Source organism: Notechis scutatus, chromosome 4 (assembly GCF_049901735.1).
Source record: "Notechis scutatus isolate UNSWTSFEM ecotype Mainland chromosome 4, rNotScu1.2, whole genome shotgun sequence".
Taxonomy (NCBI): domain Eukaryota; kingdom Metazoa; phylum Chordata; class Lepidosauria; order Squamata; family Elapidae; genus Notechis; species Notechis scutatus.
The window spans coordinates 132,752,665-132,780,080 of record NC_142012.1 but is presented as its reverse complement, the minus strand read 5'-3'; the positions used below and the strand labels follow the sequence as shown (position 1 = coordinate 132,780,080).

Genomic DNA, 27,416 nt, shown 5'->3' with positions numbered 1-27,416 from the left:
ACGAATGCCAGAGGGCTTTTCCTTTCTTTTAAACTGGGGGTGAATCTAAAGGGCTCAATGAAAGAGCTACGTGTACAGCATGATATGCGTGGGAGTTAAGAGCTGTTTGGCTCCGAAGATAGATGTCACCTGGCCAGGTCAGACAGTTCTACTAAGCGACCTGTCTGGGTAAGAAGGTTCAGAAGGAAACGCATAACTGTCAGTCCCCGACGCGCTTGTAGATGGCCTTATAACCTTTCAATTCAGGGGCGCTTCGTTGTTCGAGGGGCCCAGCGCTGCCTCCTTAAGTAGCAAGTTTCAGAGAAGCTCCTGCTTCGTCCCGAAGTCTATGCCGCTCGGCTTCCCTGCGACTGAGGTCCGTCGACCTTTTTTTAACGCCTTTTTTTAATTTCTGGCTTCCATCTCCAGCCCGCCTCCACCGCTGCGCTCGAAGAAATCCCTACTCCTCGGGAGATCAGCTTGCAGAAGCAGGGGAAGATTTTCCTTTTATTCCTCCTCTCCCCCCCAACAATTTTCCGCCTAAACTGCCTCCTGCATCAGCCGCATTGGCAAAAAGATGCCGCTTTCCCCCTGATTTGTGCGTGCATGTGTGTGCGCGCGTTTGCCACCCCACCCCCCACACTTCCCTCCGCTCCAGGACCCCCACCCTTGGCTTACGCATACGATTTCCTGGTTGGGGTGTCCTTCTCGTGCAATGTGACTTTGCCATGAACTCGCCCGTGCCCAGCTGGCTCCCAAGACTGAGGAGGGGTGGGGGACGCGGTGGGGGGGGGAGAAGCATCCTGACGAAAGCGGAACTCGCCGGAGCCCATACAAATCAGAAAAGAGCTACTCCAGAAGAGCAGGGAGTAGACACCGGAGCCCGCGGATCAGAAGAAGACGCTGCGCTGGCCGCCGCTTGAAAACAGAGACGGGAAGGCGGAGGACGCCGGAGCCCACCAAAGGCACAAGCGAACTTAAAACCAGCAGGCGGGATTGGCCGCTGGACCAGATCTTCCCTGCGAGATCCTGGGGGTGCCGCCGCCGAGGTTTGGCGCGGCGGAGAGCTGTCCCCCGTTAAGCCGCCGCCGGAGCCGTCACCTTCCGAGCGAAGCCGCGGCAGCAGGTGGTGGTGGTGGTGGTGGTGGGCCATGATGACCACCAGCTTCCAGGAGCCCCCGCCCGAGGACACGGTGGCCCTTCTGCACAGGGCCAAGGAGCCGGGCGGAGAAGCGGCGGCCAAAGGCGAACTGAGCCCGGCTTCCAGCAAAGCAGCGGCGGCGGCGTCCATCGGAACCGCGACGGCAGCGGCGGCGGCGGCGGCGGCGGCGGAGAAGAGCGACCCGACGCAGAAGCCGCCCTACTCCTACGTGGCGCTGATCGCCATGGCCATCCGCGAGAGCGCCGAGAAGCGCCTGACTCTGTCCGGCATCTACCAGTACATCATCAGCAAGTTCCCCTTCTACGAGAAGAACAAGAAGGGCTGGCAGAACAGCATCCGCCACAACCTCAGCCTCAACGAGTGCTTCATCAAAGTGCCGCGAGAGGGCGGCGGAGAGCGCAAAGGCAACTACTGGACGCTCGACCCGGCCTGCGAGGACATGTTCGAGAAGGGCAACTACCGCCGCCGCCGCCGCATGAAGAGGCCCTTCCGCCCGCCCACAGGCCACTTCCAGCCGGGCAAGAGCCTGTTCGGGGCCGCGGCGGAGGCGGCCGGCTACGGTTACCTCACGGCGCCACCCGCCAAGTACCTGCAGGCGCCTTTCCTCAACGCCGCCGCTTCCTGGTCCTTGGCGCAGCCCGCGCCGCCGCCGCCTCAGGCGCCCTCGGCCGCTTCCTACGGGGCCTGTCAAATGGCGTCTGTGGAGGGAGGCGGCGGCGGCGGCAGCCCCGGTGGCAACGGCGGCAGTCCTATCAGCGCCGTGAAGGGAATGGGACTCTCGGCCGGGCCCGCCGGCGCTGCCTCAGCCTACGGCCCTTACTCGCGCCTTCCCGCCATGGTGAACTCGTACAACGGCATGGGCCACCACCATGCCCACCACCACCCGCACGCCCACCACCACCACCACCCGCACGCCCACCACCACCACCACACGGCCCAGCAGCTGGGCGCGGCCGCAGTAGCGGCGGCCGCGGCCGCGGCAGCTGCCGCCTCGGCGGGAAATCCTTCCCCTCAAGCGGCGCCCAACGGAGCCGCCGGCCTGCAGTTCGCCTGCGCGCGCCAGCCGCCCGAGCTGACCATGATGCACTGTTCGTACTGGGACCACGAGAGCAAACACAGCGCCTTGCACCCCCGGATAGACCTCTGAGGAGGCGGACGAGAGCCGCGTCTCTGGCCAGGGGACGCCCCGCAGCCCACCGGCCCTTCCCAGGCTCAGACGCAAAGAGGTGTTTCCTGAAGAAAAGCTTGGATCGCCTTTCCTGGTCGTTTTCCTCCCCACCCCCGATGCCTGGTGCATGCAGTCACTTTCAGCAGACAAAGAACACCCCCTCCCCCCCGCCCCCCCAAAAAGCTCTTGTGTCTCTTGCAGATCTCCGGCTCCTCTTCTCCGGCTGCAGGTGAAGGCGAGCGCGGCGCGCCCGAAGACTTTTCCTACCAACACCACCTCCTCCTCCTCCTCTGCTTCGATTAGCTCGGCTTTGGGATGTAAATCCTCTTCTCGGTCACTAGTTTTTAGAGGGGAGGGTTAGACAACGCAGAGTTCTTCTCAATCTCCCTAGTACAAGCCCTAATAAAGCTAAAGCTAACGTCGCCTCCGGATTTTTTTTTTTTTTAGTTGCTTTATAAATAACACTGGCGATACAACACGGATCAAGACTGTAGAAGAAGATGTCGTTTGCGTGGTCACCCCGAACTTACTTTGCAGAAGCAGGGAGAGTTGGTAGTAAGTAACGTTTTTAAGATCGAAACGTGGGTCTTAATTGCAGAGGCATTTGCTTTGCTTGTGAGTTTAAACGGGGTTAAAATTCAAATCAAAGAAAATCGGGGGGGGGATCATATTTGGGTAAACAAGAATTACGAAATTACGCTACAGATGAGACGTGTCAAATCAACAACTTAATCTCCTGCTCAGAACAGTTAAACCACCAAGCTTTAAAACCAGTAAAGGCCACGTTTGTTTATTCGGAATAAATATATTAAATTGTGTTTGAACTTCAGTTTATCAAGGGTGGCATGACTGTAAATCCTATTGAATCGGGCCTCTTAGTTTAACAATTTGGAGTTGTGTTTAAATCAGAAAGATTTACATTTGGATTTAAGCAGGAATAACTTTGACACAATTCACAATCCTTAGAATTGCATCTAATGGTTACATGATTTCTCTGTTCTAAAAAATATACAACACATTAAATGTATTAGGACTTTTTTTTCAAAAATTGTTTCCAAGAATGGCAAAGATTATAAATACATTTTTGTGAATATAAATTTCATGAAACATTTAGACTTTCATTCCACTGTACTGTGGTTTACAGTCGGTTTCAAAACTTGTTTCCTGGCTCGGTACATGTTAATTTGGGCACTTGAATACTTGAGTTTGAACAAGTTTAGGGATGTTTAAAGTTGAGAGGGGAAGAGGTTTGCATAAATGGGATTAATCTGATTACAATGGATAATTACTGGAGATAACTGTTTGAAATCTAGAAGGTGGGATATTAGAAATGCCTGCATTCTGAACAGATTGGCTAATACAAATAATGGAAAGCAGTAAACTTTCACTTTGCCTTTCTATTGGCATAGGCTTGTCCACTGTGACCCCAATGATGGAGGAGGGGGACAATGCACTTCTTCAAATCTTAATATCACTGTCCAAAAAAGTACTTATTTGGGCACTGTATTTTACCAGAAATGCTCCTTGTTGGGGCGACTTGTAGTCAAGTTGATTTGAAGGGCGAAGGAATTATAAGAACAACTTTAAAACAATTGTATATGTATATGTATTTTTTTTACAAAAAGAAAATAGTATTTTCTCAAGATAAAGTAAGTTTATACTGTATAAACTTTATACTAAAATTATTTGGATAAAACAAAGCTATTCTCTATTATTATGAATAGTAGTAAAAATGGAGACTGTTTTTTTGCAATGATGCTGTTTTATACACACACACACACACACACACACTTATCCTAGCCTCTACATATTTTTTATCTTTTTTAAACTGAAATTATTTGCCTGTAAATCAATTTTCATGGGTGGTCCTCTGCTTTTCTCTTCTTTTGTGAAATAAAGTTTCACTATTTGACCTTGAAAAAGAAGGTGAACAGAAAATGTATTAATGGGGAAAGGGGGGAGTCATAGCAGTTTGCTTAAATACTTTTGTAAGCAAGCTCTTTGGTATTGTGCCTTTCTGGGACCAACTTTTTTTAGAATAACTAGCACTTTTATTGTATATCCCTTTGTATAGTCTCCAATAAAATGTTTTTTTTTCTCTTTTATGTTTGATTTTCTTTTGTTCCACTATTTGTCAAATACTGCAAATCTTTTTAAATGTCATTACTTTCTGAAAGTGAGTAATTTGCCTCAAAAGCTGCTAACATAGACTTGAACAGAAAGTTTAGAATTTTACTTATATTATTTTCCACTTTCATGCCTGGAATTTGGTGATCATTCAAAACAAAAAGAAAGATACATAAACCTCAGTTATAATAGTAATAATAATAACTATAATCGTCTGAAAATATTATTGAAATCACTGCCCCAGCTAGCAATGTTATTTATATGAATTGTGTTAAAAAGCCTTCTTTAAATGGCTGGATCTAAAGCATTTGTGTTTGGAATATTACTAATAGGTAAATCCCTCTGAAATAATTTTTTTTGTTTCCATGTCATGATTAGTAGGCCAGGAATACTTAGGGTCCAGTGGTCTTAATTACATTTACTCAGCAATACATCTGATGTGTGAAGCTTTTTAGGGTCCTTTGCTTGCATTAAGACAGACTCTTTCTACCAGTGTTTGTGAGGAAGTACATCTCATTTAAAGGATACCTGGGAGGATCTAACTTCAGAAGATTGTGATCTGGTTTGAAAGTGCTGTTAATATCAGGCTTGAAAAAATAATTATCACTTCTAAGTTGTTTTAAGCCATGCAAAAAAGCAGTCCTTGCTTGTGAAGATCTTCATTTGCAAATCCAGATGGATTTTTCTTTAATAGTGAGCATATGTTGGAAAAAGATACCTAGTGGCCCTTTTATTATAGCCTTATCTTTTTCTTTCTTTTCTTGTAATATATGTATGATTACAACATCTTTTACCTATATCACAAAAAGTATAGGTCAAAGGTCTGTAAAATATAAGTGTGAAAAATAGCTGGTGAACATATTCTTTTTATGTCAGAGAGTAAGACCATTCCCAAAACTAACTTTATTATGTAAGTTTTGTGCGCTATTCATGTATAATATCAAATGACTGATAAGAATATTTGCAGCCCATCCCAAAAGCAGCTCATTTTTTTAGAAATAAATTCCAATGGATTCAGTTGGATTTATTTACCAAGCTGCTACTTTATTTGGAGATAAATTATATGAGAAAGGGTGGGCTTATCTCCTCTCTAATTCTACATAGGAAGAGCTATATTTTGAATTATTCCCTTTTGGCAATGCTACAAAGTAGATGTTTGGGGAAGGGGGGAAGGAATTGTGCTCTAAGTCTATTGCATTCTTTCCAACAGTGTTTGCGTGTGGCACCTTGTAGATTTTAGTCTTATGTTTCCATAAGAAGCAACTTATATAAATGAAACTCTTGGACAGTGCTTTTTGGCGCATATTTCTAATGTTATCTTTTAACGGAGTAGTTTCACCTTTGTCCTACCTGTCCTCGCTAAACACTCTGAGACTTAATTACTTTTTTACTTGACCTTTATTGTGTTTTATTAAAGCATAGATTATGATTTACAGTGCTATGTGAACTCAGCCTCCCCCACCCACCCCCGCATTATAGGATGCCCAAGGAATGAAGGCGCACTTAGCTAGTCTTGTATTTGCCTAATGTGTAATTGCCCAATGTCTAATATATAATTTTTATAATATCTACCTAATGTCTAATATAGTCTAAATGAGGGTAGGGGAGAGGCTCCCAAGTACAGGAGGCACTGGTGGTTGATTTTTACCGGACGGAAGTTATTAACGTCATCTGGAAAGGCTACATTTAATTTTCTGTCCCTTTCTCTCCCTCGGTTTAATCGACGGGAAAAGCCGAAGGCCCCCTCTCCACTCATGCCAAAGGAGATAGCCGGGTTAAGTCTCCAACTGAGCAAACCCGGTGCCCTTGGCCAGGAAGGCACTCAATCCTCCCAAAACCTCGGAGCCGGGAGGGAAGGGACCTTGGAAGAGGGCCGAACCTCTTCTGGTTAGTGCTGCGGTCCGCACACAGCTTTCTTCGGAACCGCCTGTGGAGAGCGCTGGGGAAGAAGCCAGCCCGGCTAGCTTTCTGAAAAAAAATCGTTTAGTAATCATTTCATTGCGGTCTAAGTAAACGGTCGGAGAAAGATGGAGACAACTAGTCCCGCATGTGGCAACTGTTGATCGATCGACCGTGGGAAGAGGGGAGCATCATTTCTGAAGGAGAACTGGTTTTCTGGTGTGAAAGGAAGAGCTATGCCACTCGCCCAGACCTTAAAAGTTCAATAGGACCGATTCAAGGGGCAGGGAGAACCGAGTCCAACTTCTGGCACGCTGCGCGGGTCCCGATCCACCTCCAGAGACTTTCAGGGCGGGTGGGAAAAGGTCCCGAGGCAATGCGCCTTAGTGGAGCTCTCGCGGAATAGGACTGTGAGGAGGACTGAGGATGCGTTCACTGCCTGCCGTCTGCTAGTGGGAGAGCGCTTCCATGGTCGTTTTAAAGGGGTTGTGTTTGTCCTTCTCTCCAAGTCAATTCTCTAGGAGTTGGAGAAGGAGCAGAAATCATCACAGCTTAGCCTATTAGATCTTTTAACTCCCAGTGCAGTTTACATTTCCATAGTCAATATAATAGACGGGAAGAGTCCGCTGGCCTCTTCCCCCTCATCAAACCAGGATTTAGGACTATATTTCCTAAATCAAACTGAAGAGAAATATTGAAATCCTACGGTTCTGTTTTTCTGTCCCATAGCTGAGTAAATAACAGAGAAAAGGGTGCATGGTTTCCGATATTCCAGAATTTTCTTTTGTACTAAGTCTGGCCATCCTGTATTAGTAGTAAGGTCCATTGAATTCAGTTCGGTACTTTGGGGAGCAAAGTACCAAATTGTAGAGCAACAGACATTACCTAACATTTTGAGTCATCCACTCCCTCAAGCCCTAATAGGGTGGACTAGGGGCAGTGTGAAAAAGTATCTACACCGCACATTGTCTCCCATTAATTGAGATTACAAACTCGCGCGTTATTTGAACTCTGCGAAAGCAAATAAAAATTCAAGGTAAGTTGGTGGTGCAATCTATTTTGTCGCGGCCGCTATACTTTTCTTAACAAAGCAAGCGACAACTAGGCAGACGTTAAAGATATCGGGTAGCAGGATCCTAGGCATATACAATATAAAAAGATGGCTGCGTATGTTGGGACAAGTCGCGACAGTAAATCCTAAAATGGGTGAATGAGCAATATCTTTTTCATATACACACAAAATAAACTTTCAAGCCGTTTCAGTTGAAATGCTTCTGCTCGGTTCCCCCTCCCCCCCGTGAAAATCCTACAGACAGAAATCCTAAAACCCAGGTTTTAAGAAACAAATCCCAAGCAAAACAAAAAACAAAACCACCCACGCGGTTCGAAAACCATGAACGGCGGTAGCTCAGAGCTTGTGCGCTGGAGCGGTAAGAAGGGCAACTTTTAGTCCGGGTGGAAAACGCGGGGAAGACTCTTCTCTCCTTTAGTCGAGCCTTTAGGAAGACCCTGAAATGGTGGGGATCCGATCTTGGAGGCGGGAGAGGGAATGCTCAGGAAAAGTCAGCAGGACTTTCTAAGGAGCGGCTTCTCCCTTATATTTTGGAAAATCAAGAAGCTTTTGCCCTTTTATGACTTCGGGAATCGGACTCTTCTCTCCGATTGTACCATTTAATCGATTTTCTCATTACCCAGTTCTTCCTTTGACTTTGCATCCTCTCTCTCTCTCGGTCTCGGTCTCTCTCTCCATAAAGAAGTGTCATTCACGTTGCTAGAGATTTGTGTTCCGATGGGGGTTGAAAAAAAACGAAGAGACAATTCTATGGAAAAATCGTTTTTAAATCGAACCTAAGAATGACTGAAATCCAAGAAAATTAAAATCCATGATTAAACGGCTCCAAGTTAAATCAGTTTGTGTTGTGTTCTTAGTTTCGTTAGAATATGAACTTCTATCTTGTCCCTCTTTTAATCTGTGCAATTGTTCCATGTAGATATTTAGAAAACTATCCTTGTTTCTGTAAAGTCCTATTAAATTCAAGAGGTTTTCTCCAACTAAATGCATATGGTGTTCAGTATAAACTTATATTTTATATAACAACTATTATAAAGCACACTTAATCTAATAATAGCTGGGGAATGGATGGATGGGGAAAGGACCCCCTTGAAAGGAATTTAGTCAGCTATTCAAATCTTACTAAAATGAACTTGGCAGGACTGGAACCTCACTACTTTACAAATAAAAGAATAAAAGAGAGGAAGCCTATACATTTGTTAAAATGATAAAATCTCCACCACCCTCTTGTCTGCTTTTAAACACAGTATATATTAGAAACAGCTTCGCCTATTAGATTTGTGCAAGCAAATGGCCATTTGGAAATCAATTGGCATAGGGGCACATGCAGGTAATGCCCCTTTAAAGTGGGCTCTGATTGCTGGACACAATCAACCAAAGATTGTAGCTGCCTCATCCTGTGCAGGTTTGCTCAACAGAATCTCCCACTATGGTTCTTGGGGTTTATTCCCCCAAAATTTTCCCCAGGTGCTGTTGTTTTCTTAACGCAGGAATTAATCATTAAATTTAGTGGGATTTAGTTCTGAATAAATCTTCATGGGATGATGCTGGACTCCTGTTTTTAAGTACTTGTTGAGGGCTGATTTGGCATTTCCAAACCAGTGCCAGGTTGCTTCACTGTCCCATGGGGAAAATAACACTTGAGAACTTTGGAGGTGCTTGTCCTTATGATTCTCCAAATACAGGAGTTATCAAACCAAAGTTGTGCTTGCCTAAAACTATTGAATTCAAGCCAGTTTAAGATTGTAATTTGGGATCTTAAATACAAGATTACACTTTTTTCAAGAAAAATGAAATAAAGAAGGCTGACTTTTTCATAAGAAAAGAGTAATCCCACCTATACATTACATATTTATATATTGTAAGACACTGCATGGCAGCCTTCCCTTACTAAATTAAGTGCCTCCAAATTGTTTCCAACTCCTAGCTACCACATAGAAAGATCCCCAACTTAGGATCTTCATATCAGATGGGTGTAAATTTCCCAAATCCCCAGGCAACATACCAGTAATCAGGGAAACATACTTTCAACCCATTTTGGGGTCCCAGTTTAAGGGAGAATATGGGGAGTTGATGCTGGCTACCAGTTGGATTGTGAAAAGACATGCTGTGATTTAATTCAATATATTTATCCTCTGACATTTATCCTCTTATCACTGTTGAACAGTCTTAGCCATGTTTTCTAGTGTAAACCAGTCATAATTGGTAGTTCCGGACCTTGCATGATTTTTCAATTTTCCTTCAATATTAGAATAGAACTGAAAGAACAGAAAGAAATTCTTGGAACTAAAGTCAGACCTATTTATGTTTACCCCAGAATAATTATGATGGGGGTCTCTGTAGATTATTTCTAAGTAAGTGTTAATGGAATTGCAGAATGTGTTTATTTATTATGAGGGGTAGATAGCACCTAGTTGGGGCAGGACTCTTTTCCCCTGTATTTTATTTCTGAGGGTTGTAATTTATATTTAAGATTCAGGCAAAAGAAGTCAGAGCGCTGCTTTGCCCTTTTACCTAGAAGGAGCTTTTCAATTTACTGTATCCAAGAGAAACTAGCTAGAAACCATTAATTGGGGACTATCACTAAAATTGGACTCCCCTCGGGATCCATGCCTGGTTCCATTTCTTGCTTATAGCCTTATATATTTAGGTCTGATTGAAACGTGGGAAGACATCTTTTTATAGATTTGCTTATGCACTGATATATTTAGAATGTGGCAAGCATAGGATCAACCAGCTCAACTGTCTTTTTCTGCTTTTAATCTCAAACCAGTTGATCCTTCACAATTACTGTTTGAAAAAAAAAGAATTCCAGTGTCAATGACATTAAAAGGATAGTTGAGTACATTCTAGTGGAACAGAAATCCTCCTTAAAACTGCTTTAGGATTATGCTTTTCAGAAAAGGTAGCATAGACCAACAGCATTTCTATCAGGCATTTTTACTCCGAAGTTTTCTATTTAATTTACGTCTGCCCACAGGATGGCAGCCTGAATCAGTTTCAAATCCACCAATATATTTGTTTGTGGTAATTTATGGCTCAAACTCTCAGTGAATTAATGACAAAGATAGACATTAATGAATGCAACTGAAGTTAAAACCAACTGATTTCTTAGCTGCCTTTGAATGATTTAGAATGCAGTTTTGTACACACTTAAGTAGTACTTACTAAACAGATAAAAGCATATGATTTTGATTTACAAACCTTTGCATACTTACCTATGGGTAGATTCTATTTAATTCAGGGAAACATCTGAGCAGATTTAACAGATTTCCTGTTAATTAAAAAAGGTTATGTTTTCCTAGAAGTATATTTTTAAGAGAATATCTACATGTAGGAATTATCAGTTTTGTGTATGAACACAGTAATGAACACAGAGAGAAAGCTGGAAACCTTCATTTCCTTTGAAAAGTAAAATTATCTCCTCCAGTGCTGATGAGCAAACTGCCCAATTGTTTCCTCCTGATAGCGCTGTGAGGGGACAGGGCATCAGATGCTTTCAATTCACAGAATTGTTTATTATTTAATGGAAGCTTTGCGGTGGCTTCCTCTTCCCCCCCCAAGACTCAGGTCACACTGTGACATTCTTCTGTACACAAATAGCCACCACTATCCAAGTGGTCTGTTTGCTAAAACCAAAGAAGGGCCTGGATTAGCTGCTAGCTGGAACTTCAGAACAGACCTGAAGGTAATTAAAAGTGGACTAATGTCACTATCTGATCATCTTTTGTCCTAAACCTAATTATTTCAAAATTATTTATTGATATACTTTATATTACAGCTCACTCAGGGATTCAGAGTAGCTTGTGAAGTGTTCCTATTTCTCCCCCTGCTCCCAAAGCCCACCCTGTAAGGAAGGTTGGGCTGAGATAAAATGACAAAGTTACCCACTAATTCTCCATAACATTGTCAGGGTTTGCCCATCACACTAAGCATATTTTATCCTTTACAAACCATTAAGGCTAAAGTTACAAATACACTAAGCCCACAAAATGACGACTTGTGGTGCCATTGATCAGAACTGGCATCCTGGTTTGCAGTTACCACTAAATCTTCGGTTGCCAATAGTGCAACATAGAAAACAACCAAGCTCATGGACTGGCTGCCTATCATGTTTTCTAACAGAGGAGCAAAGACAGGCGCTTCTGATGGTGAAGCTAAGGGTGTAATCTCAAAATCTGAGGGATTTGCAAACCCTAGAGGTTGAGTTGTAACTTCTCTTGTCCAAAACTCAATACCATGCCAAATCCAAATCAAACTTGCATTATGTTTGGTGTGATGTCTGAAACTTGACTAGTTTCACACATCTTTCAGTCATTTGTTTACACATTAAGGATGAGCAAACTATTTTGATTTCTACATTTTCTGATTGTTGAATGCTCTGAGCACTGAATGATCAGAGCATGACACAAAACATGCCTGTTTTCAAAATTTTAAAGAAGCCCTATCCTTATTATATCTCCAATAATATGCTACTTTGGACAATCCTTTTCAACACAAACCTAATTGAGTCCAATACAAACTCTAAACATTATTTTTTATTGTATAAGTTGCAATTTGAAATACACTGACATTCTTATTACAGAACTTAGGGCCCTCTCTTATTGTCCAGGCAATATAGGAACTTCTAATTCTTAATTCCACTCATTTCTTAGCATCTGAATATCAAATTGATTTATTGATAACAAATATCTATAAAAACTAATATATTTTTCTGATTTGTAAAGTTGGGTTTCCCCATAAAGTCAATTTGGCATGTGAACCACCCCCTTTTTTCCTTTTCTGATGAATTCCCTTTTCCCCAATAAATTAGACATTACATTCCATAACTTTGTAATTGACATAATTGTTTCTAGAGAGTTCTAGTATATGCCTAATACTATCCATCCATCCAAAGGTGCTCGCTCTCTCGCTCTGTCTCTGTCTCTGTCTCTCTCTCTCTCTCTCTCTCTCTCTCTCTCTCTCTCTCTGTTGTCAACCTTGGAGCCATCTTTGAGCATCTTCAGGGTTGCCACATCTAGGCTGGATGGAGCTGTGGAAGAGGGAGGGGGGAATAGAGATAAGTGGGGAAGTATGTAGCCAAAATAACATTCTTTCTTCTGGGAATCAAGGACATTCTCATCAGCACCTGGAGGTGTGTGAATGGGAGATTTCAGGATGGGGAGAGAGACCTGATTGGGGCATGTAATGGTTGTATGTAATGGGGTGGGTGGGAGAGAAAGAACTTTGGATTTTGAATTGGGTGGGGAAAACCCAGGGTCTTCAGAGTCAGCTTTTTACCAGATGTGCCAATATGGCATGCCTAATAAATCTATACTTTGAGGAAGCCCTTGGCCTTGGAGATGGGATTGCAGATGGGATTGTTTTGTTCCGAGTTTAAAGCAAAAAAAATGTTTTGTGTTTTCTCCATAATTGACACAATATACTAAGCTAAAAATCATTATTTACAAACCACAATGGCTGAGTTTATACAATGAATGCTAAGCCAAAGCCAAAGAAACCATCATGGCTTAGCATTGTCAGAAGGCAGTTCCTTGTTTCACATTTCTATTTGAGAAATGAAGCCATTTTCACAGAAAGAACTGGTTCCCATCCACTTCGTATCAGGCACAGTCAGTCCAACCTTTCACAACCAGGTCTGGTGCCAGGCAGCCACTGCTCTCTCCTGTGAAGAAAAGGTGGGTGATACACAATGGATAATGACCTGTGGAAATGGGGCCCATCTTTGCTCTTGTCTGATGTCCTTGCATGAGGTCTGCCACACATTGCAGATCAAATGACAAACCTATTACCACTCATTGCACCAATAATATGAACTCCTTTTATATTTAAATTATCTGCAACTGTTTTGTTTATCCATCTTTTCTGTCATGGAGCCAGAACTGATGAAGTCAAGAAAGACCAATTGTAGTAGTCAGTTTGAGGCATTTTAAAAAATTATTATTAAAACCTGATGGGTGGATCAGGAAAAGGCTTTCTATTGCTCCAAAATGTGTCCAAGGTGGCTTTCAGCTGGTCCCAATCAGGTCGCTGCATAATCTTTGCCTAGTTACTTCCTTTGAAACATGTGAGATTACCGATGCAAAAATAGAACAACTGTATCATATTTGGAGGGGAAGGGCAAATTTGCAAGCAAGGCAATTATTTCTGGGATGTGGTAATAAAACTAGCTGCAGATGAATCTTCTTGGAAAATGTATAGATGTGTAAAAATGCTTTGCTTATTTCCAGTTTGGGGGGGGGGGGGATCAGCTTACAGGTATGGAAATGGGTAAAAAAAAAAAAAAGGTCACCCTTCCCCAAGTTTTATTGACTGAAATCCAAACAATGGAATGTTGCAAGGCAGTGAATTGAGAAATATTTTCTTCCAAGTAAATCATACAGGAGAAATCCATATGTATAGCAGGCTGACTTTCAGGTGACTAAATTTTTAGGACAGCATAATTTTTCTGGCATTGAAAAGCAAAATGTCCTCTCCTTGGGCATTGCTGATGATGTAATGGCAGGTCTGAATGTCAAGCAGGTCAGATAGCTACCTGAGGGCTCCAAGGGATTAACTGGCTCTTTCCCACTTGATTTATACATCACATTAAGTCATGATTGTTAGGTATGCACTTTACCTATAACCCCAACTACAGTTTATGCTAGCATATAGTTCGAAAGAGTTTCTATACTCATAGTTCAAAAAAGCCCAGAAAATTGCTTATGGTATTGTGGTATTAGCCAATCAAGGTGTATTCAGTAAATCATGATTAACTAATAGTTAATGAGATTTTTGAATTAGGTCCTAAGCTAACAGCACAGTCTATATACTTGCCAAGAAGTAAATCTTACTATACCAGTGGGATGTCCTCACTCTTAAGTTTAAGGATACAATACAAAATTGCCAACTAAGTAACCTCCTTTAGGATTAGACACAACTTGCTCTTATTTTGTACAAGAAGCAAATGAAGAAACAGCAAAAAGAAACATTGCCCCCAGTGCATCTTAATATGAAGGAATCCCACATGGGTTCAGAAGAGCAGATCTTGGAGTGGAGCAGGGCCCTTCTCGGAGTTAACTTGGGCATGAGGTAGCATTGATAACATATTCTGATTCTTGGTTTCACAGACATTCATGACTTTGGGACACAGACATGCTGCTACTTGACCCACCAAGGCCAATGCATTTGCCAAAGCTTGTATCCACTTTCCAGACTCTGGGAATTGAGACCTCACTGTTGAATCTGCAGCCAGCAGGAGTGAATTACACCTTGCTTGTATTTTCAGTTATTCATTTGGGTCTCTTGAAACAAAGCTGAATACGCCAGCAAATGTAATAGTAGGGCAAGTAGCTAATTCTATGTAAGTTCTTGTTTGTAGTTACGGAAATTGTAGTCCATCAAATTAAAATTTTGCAAGATTTTCTTCTGGTGTGTAAACATTTCTTTTCAAGAAAATCTCCTCAGAAATAAGGCTCCTATTAAAAGTCCAGCAGGAATCTAAGGTTAGTGGCTGTTTTTCACAAAACACTTGCCCATAATTAACTGAACCATGGTTTACTTGATTAAACTCAATTTCTTGGATTCATATGAGTCACTAGACTATTACCTACACACAAAGACTGGATTAAAAATAAAAAAGAGTGTAGTAGCACCATTTCAGAGTAACATATTTTATTCAAAGGTATACATTTTTGTGAGCAAAAACAATAAAATGTGTTAATTTGAAAACATTCCAATTCTCAGTTACTATAGAGTTTTTTCCCCCCAAATTTTGTTGTATTGTACTTTACTAATTTATTTGATTCTTTTTGTTAGTTCTTATTGTTTTTATTTTTATTTTTTATTTTAAATATGATTTTATGTTGTGTAAGCCGCCTTGAGTCGCCATGGACGAATAGGCAGCCATATAAATCAAATAAATAAATAAATAAACGTGGCTCTCCTCCTCTTACAACATATACTGGATTTGTATAAAGGAGAGGCTAAAATATGGTTGGTTAGATTGTAGTTCTGTGCAACTGCAAAACATTAGTAATCTTTAACCCAAGTACTTCTGAGATTCCTGAGCAGAGTGCCCTCCTTGCACAACTGAGGAGTTAGAGCTATGATGCCACAAAGTGTCTATTTCTAGGAGGATGTATAGCAACTGAGTTGATTGGAATTTAATTTTACAGTGCCGGATATCTCTACACAGAAAGCCCATTGAATTTAGTAGGGATTATGTTCAGTGAACATCATATTGCATCTTGATACCAGAATGTCAAAACAGTCCAAAAATATCTTGATGTTGCTCCACAGAGCATGTTGAAGCATGTTGGATACTGCCCAACCACTTAATATCACTTTAATTGTTCAAAGGTCTTTAAGGAGTGACTACCATTGATTTCCATTGTGAATGTATTTTCTACTTAATCTGGAATCCTACAGCCCATTTAGCAAACCTGAAAGTAAAGATATCCATGGAGAAAGAGGAGTCATCATATTTTTTAAGGCAGTATTTTTGTAAAATTCTGGTGCATTGAACAAGTCGCCCAGGGGTGGGTTTCTACCAGTTCTGTCCATCTCTGTAGAACCGGTAGCTCTGAAGAGCAGCAGACATAGAACCAGTTCTATGTCTGCTGATGTTTTTGCCCACCCACCCACCTGGGCTCTTACCTGATCTTTATTTCCTGATTTTTCAACTTCAGCTGCCGAACGAGGCACAGCTGCAGTTAAAAAAGCAGGAAAAGAGGGCTGTTTCAAAGGCTGCTTCTCTGCACACAGCATGCCGATGACGATTTACAGGTGTGTGGCTCGCAGCCTGCAGGGAAGCTCGTAAATCCTGAACCAGTAGTTAACCCTGTCGTATCCCACGCCTGAAGTCGCCTATTTCAGTTTAAACTAAATCCAAATGTAGATGTATTGGCTGAACATTTCACCTCTGCTTAAAATTTCCAGGTCACTCAGTTGGACTCTTAACTTTGTAACGATGAGCTGAAAAGCTGCACAGGGGTGTTCAAATGTTTCTCTTTTTCCACATCCCCAGCTCTTTGCAAGTAAAATGGTACAAAAAGCAGACGAAGCAGCAGCTGGAAGACAGTGGCAGCAAAATTTCTACACCCATGTTCAGAGAAAAATCTATGTGGTTTCTAGGAATCAAAAATTGATTGATTGCACATAATTGAGCAGTCCATCAGAGAGGGCTGGAAGGAGACATCTTGCTGAAACATCAAATTATTTTGATAGTCTTTCGCCTCCTTTCTAAGAAAAGAGTGCTTTAATTTAGTAGCCATGATCTAACCTTTCCTTACTTTCCTAGTCTTTATCATGATACTACTACCTTTCTCCCACCCAGGGATGCAGTTAAAAAAAAATCAAGATGGTGGCCACAACCAATGCTTATGAAAATAGGTGGACCTTTAAGCACAGATTCTGCTGTGGCCATCATATTGATTTTTTTCAGACCATGCCTATGGACTATCCTCCCCTCTTCATTTGAGAGGAAGAATTGCCCCTTATGTCTGCCAGTGCAATAAAGCCTACTACACACAAAACTAGAAGCCCACAGAAAGTTGGCTTGTGGCTCACTGGCTGCATTCACATGACTGAAATTAGGTCAATTAGACATCCAGGTGCTACATCATCAGAGCACAGTAAACTTGATACATACCAAAGAAGTCTTGGCTAGTCTTTGTAGATGTCTTTTACAGTTCATTGCATTGTGCCAAACAATTGAGTTAATTCTGTTAACCATGGACCAGTCTATTGTGTCATCCAGTGTTCTTTCCACCCCCATCTTTATATCTAATTTTCCCCATGGAAATTATACCTTCCTTTCTGATATCTGTACTGGTGAATAGCAGCAGATATGGTGGTCTGAGAACAAAGTCCCAAGGATGCTTTTTCAAGAGGCAGCTGGACTTTCTGGCTTTTTCTTTGAAGATGTTTCGCTTGAATAAGAAGCGAAACGTCTTCAAAAAAAACAAAAAAAAACCAGAAAGTCCAGCTTGAAAAAGCATTTTTAGGACAGCCATGACCCAGATGACTGAGAATCTCCATAGACATCTGAGAACGAAGGTATATTCCTCTTTCTTCTGCACCAACCGCAATCATCTTCCTTGTCTCCGTAAAAAAAAAAAAAAAACTGCCCAAGGAGTTGCTGATACAGTTCTACAGAGGAATTATTGAGTCTGTCATCTGCACCTCTATAACTGTCTGGTTTGGTTCTGCAACGCAACAGGACAGACACAGACTTCAGAGGATAATTAGGACTGCAGAAAAAACAACTACTACCCACCTGCCTTCCATTGAAGACCTGTATACTGCACGAGTCAAAAAGAGGGCTGTGAAAATATTTATAGATCCCTCACATCCCTACAGACACAAACTGTTTCAACTCTTACTCTCAAAATGACGTTGTAGAGCACTGCACACCAGAACAACTAGACACAAGGACAATTTTTTTCCCTGAACACCATCACTCTGCTAAACAAATAATTCCCTCAATACTGTCAAACTATTTACTAAGTCTGCATTATTATTATTATTCCACTATTCCTATTAATCCTCCCCTCCTTCCTTTCACCCATTTCCTCCAGCTTATGACTGTATGACTGTAACCTTGTTGCTTGTATCCTAATGATTTTTATTGACTGTTTCCTAGTATGATTTGATTGCTTATTGTACCCTATGACTATTATTAAGTGTTGTACCTTATGATTCTTGACGAATTTATCTTTTCTTTTATGTATACTGAGAGCATTTGCACCAAAACAAATTCCTTGTGTATCCAATCACACTTGGCCAATAAAAGAATTCTATTCTATTCTATTCTATTCTATTCTATTCTATTCTATTCTATTCTATTCTATTCCTATTCTACTGGTCACCAGAGCAAAAGAAATGCGTTTAAACGGAGAATGGCTTTCTTGCACTTCAGTTAAAAGTCTCCTCTCCCGCGCTTTGCGCTTGGGATTGGATTTCGCAGCTCCTTGGCCTCGAGACCGCTTTTAAGAAACGGCCTTCTTCGCTGAGGACCAGAGGTAAAAGCCTCGGGCTATAAACATACTGCTGGCGGACTCGTGGTTGTCGAGGTTTGCCCTTCCCACTCGGCAGCGCTCAGGTGGCGGGGAGACATATAGTATTACATTGAGATTAAATTAGAAGTGACAACCCCGCCCCACACATCCCTTTAAGGCTGGACCTTGGAGACAAAGGGCTGCTGGCATTAGATCATCCGAGCCGGTCCTCGGACTGGCCAATGGAACAATTCAACGAAGGTTCATCTGAATTCCCACTCCCGTTAAAAGAAACCACAACTAATGCGGGGCATTGGAAAGGGCTGCGCTTTGGTTTTATTTTCAGCCACCCGGGCTGGCTAATTATTCCCACCTTTGGAGGCAGTTTCACATGCTGAACCCATCGATCTTCCTTCTCCTCCCCCCTCCCGAAGAATAAAGGATCCTTGTGTGGGATTGAAGTCTTATAGAACCCTAAACCGGCTTTTATGCGCGAAATAGAACCCCCTTGAATTCATCCAGACTTGCCTATGACAAAGCTTTTGAATCCGGAATCAAATTGGTTTCGGCAGAAAATGACTGATTAGCCCCACTGCGTATTTTTTTCTCCTTTGGGTCTTTCATGCAAATGAATCCCACCCGTTTAGATTCAGGGCGAAGTAAGTACAGCTGAATTCAGTAAGACCTATTCTGAAGTAAGGGTTCCTGGAGTTGAAGCTTTAAAGAAGTAAGTCCTATGCTTCACTTCTCTGAAAATAAAACTAATTTTGTTCAATTGTGTCAGATTTTTCAGAGACTGTCTGGACAAGACCCTGCGGTTTTTTTGGCAGGGTTTTTTTAGATGTGGTTTGCCATTGACTCTTTTCTTCGGCAGAGAACAAGTGACTGGCCCAGCTGACTTTGCGCCCAAGTGGGGGACTAAGTGGTCTCCAGATTTCCAGCCTGCTGCCTTAATTACTACACCAAACTGGTGCTCTCTGAAAAAAACATTTTTACTGCCTGCCAATTAAATTAAAGCAGATTTTATTTCCAATGTCCACTTAGTAATGGGACTGTTGTTATAGTTGCTGTTGTTATGAATTTTTCTCAAATAGACTTGAGCCATTAAATTCTCTCTCCACCATTCTAATTTTAAAATGTTGTCAGACTTCATCTTGGTCAAGTTGGAAGCACTACCTGTGTGAGCAGTAGAAAAGCAAGCAGTTCTGCGGGGATGGTAAAAAAAAAAAAAAAAAAACACCGTTCAAGTTCAGCATCATTTATGGTTGTATGGAATCCTAAGTGACAAATTCCTTTGTTATTCTCATTACAGCAATGTGCATTATTAAACTTAGCAACTTTAAGATGTGTGGGTTTCAACTTCCACAATTCTCCCAGTCACCATGTCTATCTGAGCAGGAACCTGACATTGTGCCACCGTTTGCTCTATCTGTTCTACAATGTGAAAATTAGTACAAATTTTGGCAGTTGCTACTGTTATCTGTGTTATTACTATATTTTATGTAATTTTATTATTTGGTTTTGTTAATTATATAGTTATGTATTTTTGTTGTTGTGTTCTCTGGCCTATGTGCTGTAATAATAAAGGTTTTGATCAAATGTTATGTATTATGCATAATGCAGCAAGTTGATGGTATCTTATGTTATGTTAATTTCACCATTAAAGCTCCTGAATTCAGTTCTCCAAATGGATCTTAACAAGCTTATGAACATTAATAATACTTCCTGAAATATATTCTGAAAGTGATGGAGATTAGAAAATTGGCAGGAGAATGCTAGTATGATTAATCTGAGATCTTGGAATTAATATGATTATACGGTATATTAGTATGTAATTATTTTTTGTAGCCCAGCCCCCTTTGACTGTGGATCAAGCTTCTGTCATCTTTGCTACCTGTATTTTTTGTTTGTTACTGTATTTTTTAAAAATATCTTTTTACCTGTGTGTTACCCAATATCATTGGGATTTGGGTGACATACAAATTAACTAAATGAAAAAGAAAAATAATTTGAGCTCAGGATTATGCAACATGTCTCTGATCAGATCCCAATGAAAGTTTATGCTTAAGTTAACTTATTTACCTTAAAGGTGGCACAAGATTTTGATTATCTGATCCAGGAAAAAAGTGGCACCAGTCTTCTATTATAATTCTTTTAAATGGCACATTGATAGTAAAACTTTAAAAACAATTTCCACTAATCATGCAACACCATCATTTTCTAATTGTGAATGTTCTTCTGTTAAAATAATTAATCAGGAAATGACTGGGGTTGTATCTCTGTCTCTGTCTCTGTCTCTGTCTGTCTATCTGTCTGTCTGTCTGTGTCTCTCTCTCTCTCTCAAAAAAAAAAAAGCCAATTTAAACTTTTGCTTGATTTGATCAGGTTATAAATATTATAAAATAAATATCCTAGCAGAATACCAGAGTGCCATTTTGGTGTAGTATTAAGATATTGGGTTAGAAACCAAGAGATTGTGAGTTTTGGTCCTGCTTTAGGCATGAAGCTGTGTGATCTTGGGCCAGTGACTTTCTTTCAGCCCTAGCATGCAATAGCAAACCACTTCTGAAATCTTGCCAAAAAAAAAAAAAAATGCAGGGACATGTGCAAGGAGTCACCAGGAGTTAATACTCACTTGAAGACACCAAAAAATAATTAGCTGCCTAAAATATCAGGGGTATCAAACTTGTGGCATCAGGTTGTCATCACACGATGTATCATGACTTTTTCCCCCTTCACTAAACTGGAGTGGGCATAGTCAGCATGTGATGCATCTGGCCCACAGGACATGGGTTTGGCAACCCTGGCCAATATAATGCAAACTCCAGCTCCAGAAATTCCTCTTTGTTAAAAGAAATGGTTTATTGCATGTCGTTCAGGTGTCTTAGACTTCAAATCTCACAATTCTTCACGCAGCAAAGGAGTATGCAATTTGCAGTTCAACACATCTGGAGATGGGAGGGAAAACAGGTTTACTACCTAAATCTGATATAAGACTAAAAAAGAAACTGCAACATACTGTTACTATTTTTTGTGATTCTCTAAACATTTTAGTTAGTAGGCCATATCCTGACCAAGGTTATCACACCTATTCATTCAGTTGAAACCATGTTCTTTGTATTTGAAACGTGCATGAGTAAATGTTTTAGATATACTAAATTTAGGCATCACAGACAGGTGGGATTCAACCAGTGTTACCACTGGTTCAGTGACTATGTTTTGCTGTGCGCGTGTGTAAAACAACCTTAGGCTGTGCCGCCCAGACAGCTGAAAAGCAAGTGAGCACAGCATTTGAAAAAGCATTTTTCCCCCTGCTTTTTCAACCTCAGCTGTGCCGTGCAAAGCAGCTAAGGTTGAAAAAGCAGGAAATAAAGGACAGGTAAGAGCCCAGGCGGGCGGGTGGGCCAAACAGCAGCAAACACAGAACTGGTTCAGTGTCTGCTGCTCTTCAGAGCTACCAGCTCTATAGAACCGGGCAGAACTGGTAGCATCCTACCCCTGATCACAGACATAGGTTAGGATTCTCACGCTATAGAACATATTTTGCCAACAGGTTTCCTCCTGATAGGTTGGAACTGTTATTTTTCAATATCAAGGCACCAAGTTGGACAAACTACATTCAAACAATAGAAATAAATTTAAATGCCAATTTTGAAAGATGTCTTATCACCTTTTCTGACGTCCACAGAATTGGGGAGGGGGCCAATTACAGTTTCTAAGGATCTACATTCCGACATTTTGGAGTGCTTTAAGACAGTTCTCTTTTCTTTCAATCCAACAAAGACATCATAAAGAATGAAAATTTCAGAGGACAGCATCTACGTACAGAGGTGGAAACTAGAACATAAACTTTAAAGCTTTTCTTTACAATATTTCTAGCTGACCAAGAACTAGAAAATTGCCAATCAATGCATTACTTCAAAATTGGTATAAGCAAATACTGAAATGGCAGACAAAAAATAGCTAATAAAAACACAAAATATTTAGTAATATTTTTAGTAAGATTTCAAGGAATGATTGCTCCTTAACTAGGTTAGATCTGCTTGGAAGTTTTAAACATATTTTAATATCTTTTAAATTTTTAAAATCTGCTTTTTGTCATTAAAGTCAAGGAAGAAGTTATGATAATGAATTAAAATAAGGTCAATGGGATGATATTATGGTTACAGAAACACAGAACTATCACAAAATTTAGTATACTTAAAAGATGAAATTAAGAAATCAGATATCAGGTGGAAAGCCACATGTTTTATGCAATGAATAATATCTTACAGATTGTTTGTTAGAACTGGATAATTCATATTGCTTCTTAAGTTTCACATGATTTTTCAAAACATGAAAGTTGTTTTTGCTATGCCTTGTGTTTTTAATATTATCTTTCAGCATTAATGGTTATTTCCTTTTTCAACTTCTCTCCTCACAAAGCCAGTTGAAGAAAAATATTTTTTAAATATAATTCAACAAAAGGCACTGCATAAATATCTCAATTTATAAAGGTAAGTGTTTTTTTTATAGCCCTAAGATTATTTGTTTCGTAAAACCAGAGAGCATAAATGAGATATTGCAATCTTTTTGCATTCTAAACTTGCCATGAATTATTTTGAGAAGTCGCCTGTTGCTTTGTTTCTTGATATTAATATTAGTTTATTGTACAGTTGCTTGTTTATGTAGTATAATGTTATACATAAACAGTATAATTGTTTTCCTTTTAGTGTACATTTGTGTTTGAAACAAGGATTAATATCTAGATCACGGAACATTGTTCTGGGTGAAAGAAGAAAATGTAGTTCTGAACTATCTGATTCAAAATAAAAATTGAACATTAAACAGATACTTCAGTTTTGAATTTAAAACTGTTTTGCTTTTGGACCGTTTTACACAGGATGCACATTACCACTATGTGGGCTTCGACGTTTTATTTATAATCATTTTATGAACAAAGATACAGATCTTTGTCTATAAAAGGCAACTATCAATAGATGAACTTTGTCCTCTCAACACAGAAATGCATTGGTAGGCAAAGGATTGGCAGTTGCCTGGGATGCAGATGGCTCCCATTTGTTGCACATACCATCAAAAATATTTTTGTTAGACTATCTGCCAGACTCTGCATGTTGTTTTGCTTGGATTTTCTTACCACATAATACCTGTCATTTGTTCTGAATTTAACCAAGGGTGACCCTTTTGAAACATGCACACCTGGAGGATTTTCTGTCCTTTGAATCCATTTGTCTGACATCAATCTGCAATTGTTTGTTTAAAGATAATTATCTTCCACCTCAAATTTTTAGTGCCAGGCCTGTTATTAGAGTTAAGAAGTCTTGAGATTGGGAATTCAGAAGAAACAGCAGGAAGACATGCCATTTAAAAAAAGGAGTCTGCAAGGAAGTTCAAGGTAAATGAATTAATGCACATTATCATCTAATTCTAAAGAGCCTCCACTATAAACTCTTTCCTTATGTGTGAAATGTTGTCCCAGAAAATCACCTGATAAATATGTTTTTATTTCTTCAGGCATTTTAGGGAACCAGTTCATAGTTATTAAATACTGTGTGGTCACAAGATTTGTGATATTTTGTTGTTGATTTTTATCTATATTCTGTTGTTTTTAATTGTATTACATGGGTTTGTTTTAACTCTATTTGCTAATGGAACTGTACACAGTCCAGGAAACTGGTCATTGGTCCTCCTGTCAATGTATGTTTATTCTGACACACTCAAATCTCACTTCTACAAAACAGTATGGGCAGAAGCACACTCCTATATACAGTACATATAGTACTCAACTTACAACAGTTCATTTATTGACTCTTCACCGTTACAACAGCACTGAAAAAAGTGACTTGTGACCCTTTTTCACACTTACGACCATTGCAGCATCCCTATGTCACGTGATCAAAATTCAAATGTTTGGCAGTTGATTCATATTTATGACAATTGAGGTGTCCCAGGGTCATATGATCACCTTTTGTGATCTTTTGACAAGCAAAGACAATGGGAAAGCCAGATTCACTTAACCAACTGTGTTACTAACTTAACAATTGCAGTGATTCAGTTAACAACTGTGGCAAGAAAGGTTGTAAAATGGGACAAAATTCACTTAAAAATGTCTCACTTAGCAACAAAAATTTGGGGCCCAATTATGGTCCTAAGTTGAAGGCTACCTGTACTAGCCTTTTTGACAAACGTTCCTAGCAACACATCATGTCACCTCCATTTTAATATTACTGCATTCTTTTTTTGAAATTCTGCCAAGATATATAAATCAACCTTCTTGCTTCAGCTTGTTATTTATGTATAACTTGTAATAATTCACTCCATTTTCCTGTCAGGCACACTACCTGGGCAATACATTCCTTTCACATTGACAAAAAGTAGTATGTAATTAGAACAAACATAGGTCACAGAGACCATGCTTCCAAGTGTGGTCATTGATAATAGCTAACACAGAAATTAAATTTTAATATATATTATTCCACAACAGTCACAGTCATGCAGAAAAGATAATAGACATCACTGTGGTCTGTTTAGAAAGATAGCAATTTATTTGCTGTTTGAGATACTGAAAATCCTGATTTTTTAAACAGAGAAATATAACATTTCATTTGCTTCAAAGTATATTATATTTCTGCTTAAAGGACCATTTATTCTGTTGATTGGAGCTCTTAACATCTGTTCCAAAGCCCTCTTCTATTGGCACCCTTAGTATGTCTACCTAGAATGATAGAAATCTGCAATGGAACTAAATGGATAACCTGTCATCTGATCCAATTATTCAATTGGATTGTATACTTGGCCAGATTCATACAAAATGGTAAACAGAAACATCCGTGGAAGAGGTAAAGACACGGGAGAGACAAGGGATAAAGTGTGTCATGATAAAAAAAATCTGTTATTTATGTAAATGTATCAGACAGAGGGATCCAAGCATTTAAAGGCATATGGATTAATGGGCCCTGTTGGGTTCTGATACTTCCAATTGCACAACCCGGTTGAAGCTGCCTGTAACAAGAAGTCAGCCTTTCTCTTCCAGTGGATCCTCTCTCTCCTTGGTCGAGAGAGAGGAAATGAATGATGAGACACCAAGAGTGCCTCAGAATGTTGACAAACAGAAAACCCGACAAAACATGAGTTAGGGTCTACCTTGTGGTGGTAAGGGCTGTGAAACATCAGTATTTGCCCCCTCTTCTTATTGTGCCCAGGGATAGCTATCCAGCAGGTCCTCTTGGATATAGCAGGTTCCGGTTACATAGAGAAATGTGCTTGGCATCCATCAGGCAAAATTTAGTTAGATGCCAGCCTTGGTACAATTCATATGGAAATGACTAGGTGCAATCAAGTGTAGTTATCTGGGAGAAGATTGAACCATTTGGGCCTGATGAAATAGACAGAGTTCTCACAAACATAAGTTTGGCCACCTGTATGTTAGATCCATGCCCTTCCTGGATGACTAAGGCCAAGGTAATGTGATTAAAAGGTGATATGTAACTGGCTTTGGTGGTAGTGAATTCTTTCCTGAGAAGAGGATGTCCTACTGCTGGGCCTAATCATACTAGACAATGTTTGTCCAATTCCTTTTTAGGGAAGATTGTTGAGAAGGTGATTGTGCAACAGCTTCAGAGAATCCTGGAAGAAGTGGGTTATCTGAATCCCTTTCAATATAATTTCAGGTGTAAATGGGACTGGTCACATTTTTGGATGACCTCTGGTATGAGTGGATGGCCATCCATCTTTCCTCTTGATGGCTTTTGATAACATCAACCATGATATCCTTCTAGATTGATTGAAGATTGGAGTGAGTTGCGCTGTATTGTGCTGGTTTCCTTTCTTTCTCCAGGGCTGGTGTTGATCAGTTAGTATTTTTCAGGGGCAAGGGGTTCACCCTCAGCCCTTGATTTGCAGGGTCCCGCATGGTTCAGTGTTCTCTCCACTCCTCTTTAATCTATATGAAAATTCTGAGCATGGCTATCCAATAACAATGTACTGATGATATCCAACTTTATATCTCTGTCCTTGCCAAATCATGTGTTGCCGGGGAAGTCCAAATCTCTGTGTTTGGATGCAGTGAAGTTGCGAAGGAATTCAGTAGGCTTCAGTTCAGTCCTAGCAAGGCTAAGAGGTTTTGGAGTTGCTCCACTACCCTTCTCTCCCCACCTCCCACCAATTCTGGGGACTTGTCATATCTCATCCTGGATAGTATATCACTAATGCAAACTGAATCTATGTGCAATTCAAGGATCCACCTGGATTTATTTATTTATTCTGTTTCCATAGCTGCCCATCTTAATCCAATTGACTATTGTGGGAACAGGATTCAGCTCCTGGCCTTTATGGAATTCTTTGTTGTGCATGTTCATACTATGGGCCTGTGATGGACTGTGGACTGTGATGGACTGTATTTCTCCAGTTACCTAGCATAGCTAGCTGCACCAGCAGCTGAAAAACAGTTTCTACCCATGGGCTGTCAGACTTCTGAACAGAAAATAACTTCATGTCAACATAGTATAACAGACTTGTGGGGCTGGTGCATTGTGCAACAATGTCACATAGTGTAATAAGATTGGGACTGGATTAGGGACTTCTGTCCTCATTGTGAGTTGTGTGTGGGGGGAGGGGGAAGTGCACAAAGGGAGGCACAGCCAATCTCATTGTACACATGTTGTACTCTGACAAGAAAGGTAATAATAATACCTCTGCTCATCCCATTAGGTTTGGCAGGAGACGCATACTCTGCGTCCTATCTACTATGGAATGGTGTTTGGCAAGAACTAAGAAGAGAGCCTTTTCCACCTTTCTGATGGTGTTGCCCTTTGGAATATTATCTCTCTGGAGATCAGATTGGCTTTGACCCTACTGAATTTTCATAAAGCCTTGTCATCAGTCTTGGAGATCTGGATATGCAGTAGAATGAGTGCAATGACTATATTGAATGTTGTTGACTGCCTCTGTATCTTGGCTGCCAATTATGGTATATGGTTTTAAAGTTTTTATATGCTTTTATTTCGTATTCTTTTTATTTTAACTGACTAG

General features: G+C 40.6%; 1 protein-coding gene across 1 annotated transcript; it reads left to right on the top strand.

The window, feature by feature from the left end:
* The first annotated feature begins 837 nt into the window (after window positions 1-837).
* On the top strand, window positions 838-27,416 carry FOXL2 (forkhead box L2). The gene is made up of 5 exons (XM_026668947.2): window positions 838-2,864; window positions 22,812-22,882; window positions 23,678-23,781; window positions 25,969-26,181; window positions 27,096-27,416. Exon 1 carries the CDS (start codon window positions 1,131-1,133, stop codon window positions 2,286-2,288), a length of 1,158 nt encoding a protein of 385 aa, XP_026524732.2. The 5' UTR covers window positions 838-1,130; the 3' UTR covers window positions 2,289-2,864; window positions 22,812-22,882; window positions 23,678-23,781; window positions 25,969-26,181; window positions 27,096-27,416.

What these genes read in the sequence shown, in the direction of transcription:
- FOXL2 (XM_026668947.2), top strand. Translation starts at nt 1,131, where the DNA reads ATGATGACCACCAGCTTCCAGGAGCCCCCGCCCGAGGACACGGTGGCC.